The following is a 6,775-nucleotide window of genomic DNA, read 5'->3' on the forward strand; positions in this document are numbered from 1 at the left end:
GTTTTTCCGCTGATTTTTTATTTTTTATTTATTTTTTTTTAATTTGGAGTTGGCTTTCTCCCCTTGTCGGGGCGAGGACTTCGTGGGCCTCAACGCTGGAGGATTTTGATGGACTTTGTCAAGGGACCAAAGGGAACAGATAGCAAATAGTTATGATAAAAGTTAAAGAAAAAAAGAATACATTCAGGCCTTTCTTCATTCTTTAACTGGAAATCAGGAAAGAGAAACATGGAAATGTGAGGGACTGCATTTGCCCCGGGCCTCCCCCCCTCCCATCAGTTTTGGAGGCAATTCTAAAAGTGTAATTTAGACGCTGGTGTGAACATGAGCATCGAGCTGATGTTTCTGAGATGCGCCTCTCCCTGCCTGTAACCCTCCCTTCAGAAGGTGTAACCGTAGGGAGGCACCTGGCGCTTCCCCGCGGGGTGTCTGTGGCTGTTCAGCAAGGACGTAGCCAGCAGTGCCCGGGTTCGGTGGTGGTGAATCCTCCGTTTTCTCTTCGGTCATCGGAGAAAATGACTTTGCTGTTTTCCTTCTTTGTTTTTGAGACTTGGATAAGAAGTGTGGTACTGTAACATGAGAAGCGTGTCAAAGTAAGGAAATAAGTTGACACGTGATAAACTGCCCAGCAATGCCTATAGTTTGGTATGAGATGCCCAAAATGAGTTGAAGCTTTTGCAGTCTGGTTTACCTTAGAGTTTTCAGCGTATTAGTAAGTAAGATTTTCATTCTAAAACTGACCTTTAATGCTTTTTTTCTTCTTGGAGGGATACGCTATAAAAGATAAAACTACTAGCTGCGTGCACCACAGAAAATGACGCTGTTATATTACCGACGTCCTTTCAGACATTCCTGTTGCTATCAGGACATCAATCACAGCCTTCAAAACAGTCAATTCCTGATGGCGGTTAGTTATAAATACTTCCATTTTGTCTTTTTTTTAAGAAGTAACTTTTTTTCCTAGCATTGAAGGTAATTTCACAGTCCAGACAATTGCTGGCTGTTTTGGTCATAAACTAAATTCTGTTCTCTGAACACATCCCATTCCACTGTAAATTACCTGAGTAAATGACTTGACCTAAACAGTGCAAGAAATTGGATAGACTTGCGTCATCAAGTACAAGAATACCTTCCAAGGATTTTATTCTGCAGTATATGATAAATGATGGGAGAAATTCGCATTTTACTTAGAGTGTTTGCTTGTGCAAACTAAGAAAAGTTGTTACTGCCTCCACAAAAAATGCAAAAGCAATTTTGGACACAATGGGGCAAATTAAGACTGTGAAAATAGTTGCTCACAATTACAGCATACCTTCTTAGTTCCTAATTGACAGCAAGGAGATGATAAGTGCAAATCTGTAAAATCTTTTCCAGATTAATAACTTTTAGGTTGTGTAGGGGATGTAATGAACTTGGCTTTAGTATCAGTAACCCATTGCAAATTCGTACCTGACACTTCTTGCCAAGCTTGGTGCATATGCAGTGGAAAGGAGTAGCGGAGGATGTGAGACCATGAAAGTCGATGGCAGTCATTAAGTAGGTTTTATTCTTTATTAAACAAGATCTCTTAACGTTCTCTGGGGAACGCTGAAAATCACTGTGCACCCGTCATGGTGCCTGTGTCACTCGTATCAGTGTGTGCATAACCTTCAATGCATGACTTTGCCTATCTGACACTCACAATCTAAATATAAATGTGACTGTCATAACCACCTCAAACTCCAGTAGCCAAATCCTTGCTGCAGTCCATAGATGGAGTGGGTATTGACTTGGGGGAGTCCTTGCAGAAATTCTGGAAGAAATCCACTTCTCTGCAAAGCACATTTTTCTATGAAGGAAAAAAAATGGCATGTACTGTTACAGGTTGACTGGGTCTCTGCTACCTTGCATCCTCTGCTAAATGGCCACTGTGCTTTGGCACAGAGCAAGGCCTGCTAGATCATGGCTCCGCTGTGAAAAGCCCACCACGCTGCCTGCCAGTGGTGACGCACCTTGCATTTCTATCACCCTTCCTTCTCTGCACGTGTGTTTGGGCACCTCAGATCTCTGCAGGCCTTTGTTGATTTGGACTGAGATGGTAGGTTTTGTCAGGGAATATGAGTAATGGAGCACTCATAAAAAATGAATTAATGTACAGAATATGACACTAAAGCCTTTCTAGCGATACATACTAATAAGGAATTCTTTTTTTTTTCACTGTCTTCCATTTCTCAAGCAGATGGAAAAATTGTTCAGACAGTGAGAGCAGAGGGAGGCAAGAGGTGCCTGATCCACTGATTGAATGATAAAGATGAACTGAAAATTACATACTATTTGATTGGCCTTTGGAAGGGGGTCAGAGATGTGATAAAGCCTTAAAAGAGCACAAAACATTCTACAGGCTGAGTGACATTAAAGATTCCAAGAAGATTTTTTGTCAGTTAGTACTTGGTTCACATAAAGGCAGAAGATGTAATATTATCATTGTGGTTAATCTGAATGCTTTTTAAAACTACAGGCTTGCTTCTGGAAAAACACCTGAATGTTTTGGCACCAGGAGGTGCTGGTTCATTATGATTCCAGTAAGAAAAGCACTCAGACTCTGTAAAGTATCACTTAAAATGATGTTTATTGGAACTAACACTACAACAAAAAAGAGGATAGTATGGATAATCTCACATCCCTCCAGGTGCTGGGAGCCCCGAGTTGTGCAGCACTGGATGGGTCTCCAACGAGGCACACCATACAGATCCCGTCGGTGGAAAGGTTACCCGGTGCTGTGATCCTTTGAGCTCTTAACAGGATTTTCTTACAAGAAAACATTTCTATTAATCATTTCTACTGTCAAACAAAAAGGATGTTCACATGAGAACTCGTTGCTGCACTCTCAGATAAAGGCAAGGCCACGCAGGTGGTGTAATCACCAGTACTGAGTGGGAGCTGACGACAGGCTCTTTGATTGCAGTTAGCTGGCTAAGTTCATCCTGTGGCCAAGGAATGCGTGCGGCACAGCACGGCCTGGACGCCAGGCTGTATGTGCAGCACTGTACAGCACAGCACAGGCTTGGGCCAACCCAGGTCAGCTGTTTTGTGGATCACTAACTCCTCGATGTACAATGATCTTCCGGTCAGGATGACTAACTTCCACCCCTTGATCCACATACAGTTGACCTTTCCTACAGATATTGTAAGTTGCAGATTATACCAGTAAGTTTTTTGGCTACTAGAAAGATTATTTTACAAAAAACAATTACTAAAATAATACAAGAGTAATAAAACATTATCGTGACACATCATTGATTGTGAGAATAAGTGTAGGATAGCAGTCACCTTGGAGCTAGGACCATCAGAGATGTCCTGCCATCAGGTTCCACCCCTAGTCCCATGTACCCTAGGTCATGGTGGTGCAAATTTCACCAAACAGTCCGGTTATGCGATGTAGTAGATGAAGAGGAGCTTTGGTGCTGCTGGAGGGCAGACACGTCCAGCACTTCTTGTTCACTGATATACAGCATGCAGAGATCAAAAGCAATACTGTGAGGCTCCACGTAGTAGTTCTGCGTGAGATAAAACAAAGACCTTTTTTACATACAACGTAAGTTCAGACATGTAATGAGGGATGTCTGCTTGCTCCTTTAGGATTAAGTATGTGGCTCCTGGTCCATGTGTCCCATCTGCAGGGATGAGTTTCCCTTGAAGAGTCTGGTGTTTGCACTTGCCTCTGACTCTCAAGGGGTCACTGAGCTCTGCCAACATCCCAGACTGTACCTCATAGTGCTGATGTCCCAGCAGAAGACGCTAGGATAGGAGGTACGGCCTTGGAAGCATGCTTTACTATTCAAATTCTTTACAACCTGTAATAGCACTGTTGGCCAGTTACAGAGAGTGTGAGAGTGGAGCTGTGCATGCATCTGCTTTTTTAATAAGGCATTGGTCTGTTCCATTAGATCAGCTCCTCTGGGGTGATAGGTGTATGATATACCCTGTGTCCTTCGTGCTCGGCCGCCCACTGTTGGACCATTTGACCTCTAAAATGAGACCCATTGTCCGACTGGATGCAGGCAGGTGGGCCTATCCACTGGCTAAGTAACCACAGGCCTTTCAGCGTTCCTCTCTGGTCGGCATGTGCAGCTGGGGACACGGCAACGTAGCTGGTATATGTATCTACCATCACCAGTATGTTCTGTAATCCCTGCGTTTTTAGTAAGGGTCCAATATAATCTGTTTGGCCGGTATGACCAATAACAGGGCCTCACTGAATCTGCTCGTAAGGCTACTGAGGTAACTTTTTAGCTTTCAGTATTGCACAAACAGCACACTGCCACATTTACATGTGCATCAACACCAAGGTGTCTGGACTTCTCATGTGCCTGCTGAGCAAGGGTTTCCTCATCAGGAAATGAGTACCGGGAGACAGAGCATCAGGAGATAAAGTAACAATCCTAATTTGAGCTGACAGGTCTGCTGTGGCATTGTGTTCCCTCTCTTCCCCAACACCTTGGGTGACGTAAGCATCAACTTGTCAAACCCACAGGTTTGAATTCCTGTATTTTTTTTGCCTTCTGCTTCCCTAAGTCCTGACTCCATAATGGTTTCCCGTGTTCGGTCCAGTTGTCCGCTTGTCACTTACTAACCCCTATGGCTCATCCCTTATACACTGCCCATCACTCTGCACTTGTATTGCCTCCCCTTCCCTCTTTGCTACAAACTCCAAGGTGCTATATCATCACCTGATACTAGGACTTACAAAGGTCTGTGGGGATGACTGGGACCTTGTAGACGGAATGACGTGCGGAATCAAACTTCACAACTCCAAAGAGTTATAAAGCAGGTATGTTTATTACGGCGCCGGGTGCAAGGGGGATAGCTCCTCCTAGCTTGCACACAGTATGTTGCATTAACTGTCCTTTATATGGTTCTGCAGTGTACATATTTATTATTATAGGCTGGGTTAGTATAACTAGTTCTAAGAAAAGGCGGGATATTTTAATTATTTTTAAGAATCTATTATCATAGGGTCCCTCCTCCTGGCGCACGCGTACTGTCGTCTGGTGGTCGTCTATTGGGGTCTTTTGGAGGAAGATTCATAGTCTTCTTCACCGGGTACCTTCGCCTTTGGCCCAGAATGTTGAGTTGGCTGAGCTTCAGACTGCGAGGCCGGTTTCAACCAGATGGTCACTGAGTGTATACATTCAAGTTTCTGTTATCTACCCAATTTTTGTAACTTCTGCTAACAATAGGGTTACAGTGTCTTTGCCAAACATTCTATTATGCTTGCAACAGCATCTATGCTATCAGAGTTGCTAGCTACAATAGTTTATGCTAACAATTACCTATTTGTTCTCTAATTCAAGTCCCCCCTTTTTCTTTCCCATTTGCAAATTCTTTTGCTATATAGCACCCGGAAAGATAGGGCCCCTCTCCTGGTAGCCAATAGCGTTTAGTGTGTGATGTAAGCAGACGGAAGTGACGTCATAAACCCAAGGTATATATTGCTGTGTTACCTATCAATAAACGCCATTTGCCGTCCACCACATTGGTGTCTGTGAGCTGATGGCCCGAGCGGCCCAGGGTCGGTCGCCGTGCCGTTCCTGAACCAGGTCGCTGCACCTTATGAAGGCAACAGGACCTAACACAACAACATGGGAGACAGCGTGTTTGGCCTGTTCAAAAGTGGCTTTTTTGTCATCTCCCCATACAAATTAGTTCTTCTGTTTTGTTAAATTATTTGGGGTGTTTTGCCCCAGGAGAACGCTGATTCTTTTTGGATCCCAACAGAAAGGCACTAACACTCTCAGGAAGAATTAATAACCCAGAAAAGGTAATAGCAAGTTATAAAATCTTGTGTTTTGTCTGATGCTGGGGACCCAGACATGATACAGCATCAGATGGACTTCTGACCGAGGCACTACATATATATATTTATATGTGTATATATGGAGAGAGCAAAAAAAAAAATATAAAGGAGTGTAAAAACATATCTATATTTTTTATTTATACCTAGATACAATTTATATATGTATATTCATATAAGTGTGTATATATACATCTATAAAGATATATAATATACATTATATATATATCCATAAAAGTGTTGGTATAAAACATGGTTTAGTAAGAGCTAATGAAATGAATAGTTGACATTTAAATGCCAATAGAAAGGAATTAAAGTAAAAAGTGGGCATGGGGGCTGTCACTTCACAAAGATGCTGAACAGGCTTTAGCATGGCTGGGGAGGGGGGAAGATCAAGAGGGCAGGGGGTGTCACAAGGGCGGGGGACATCAACAAGTTAGAATGTGCCTGAAGGCTACAGACCCATCATATGTGCCCTGTGCAAAGGAGAGACCGGTCCTGGGAGCTGGACCAAGAGGCCCCCCAACCTGGTCCCAGCCCAACAGCATGGCCATGCAGTGTACCTGCGGCAAACTTTGGGTTTTGCACGGTGCTGCAAGACACAGGCAACACTGGCGGTGAAAATGGAAAACCAGAAGAGAATGCCAGCTTCAGAAGACCGTGTGCCTGGGGACAATAAGGAAAAGCCACGCAGGCATTTTCCAGTAAGACCACACGAAGCAGAAGAACTGGCCATTTCAGTGAAGCCACCGAGGCGAAGGGCTCCGGAGCGGAGGATCGCGCCGGGGGACCCTTCCTGAAGCGGCAAAACCGCGGCAAAAACCGCGAAGGCAAAAGCGCAGGGGGTGAGAGGGTGCCCCAGCACACCCCCCCAGCCGGAGGAGGGAGCCCCTGACGAGCGGCAGCTCTGACCCAGGGTGGGGGGGGGCAGGGGGGGGGGCG

The 6,775-nt window shown here is 44.4% G+C and overlaps 1 protein-coding gene across 1 annotated transcript in view; it reads right to left on the bottom strand.

Moving 5' to 3' along the window:
* The window catches only part of PYROXD1 (pyridine nucleotide-disulphide oxidoreductase domain 1), a 24,732-nt gene extending 19,232 nt beyond the window's left edge, over window positions 1–5,500 (bottom strand). Inside the window, exons 1-4 of the mRNA XM_009333011.1 lie at window positions 5,484–5,500; window positions 5,022–5,128; window positions 3,962–4,200; window positions 3,402–3,536 (exon numbers count right to left, since the gene is read on the bottom strand). Coding sequence (XP_009331286.1) covers window positions 3,402–3,536; window positions 3,962–4,200; window positions 5,022–5,128; window positions 5,484–5,500 — 498 coding nt within the window. The remainder of the gene's footprint in view (window positions 1–3,401; window positions 3,537–3,961; window positions 4,201–5,021; window positions 5,129–5,483) is intronic.
* Window positions 5,501–6,775: the final 1,275 nt, after the last annotated feature.

The sequence above is a fragment of the Pygoscelis adeliae genome, unplaced genomic scaffold, assembly GCF_000699105.1.
Source record: "Pygoscelis adeliae isolate BGI_AS28 unplaced genomic scaffold, ASM69910v1 Scaffold38, whole genome shotgun sequence".
Lineage (NCBI taxonomy): Eukaryota > Metazoa > Chordata > Aves > Sphenisciformes > Spheniscidae > Pygoscelis > Pygoscelis adeliae.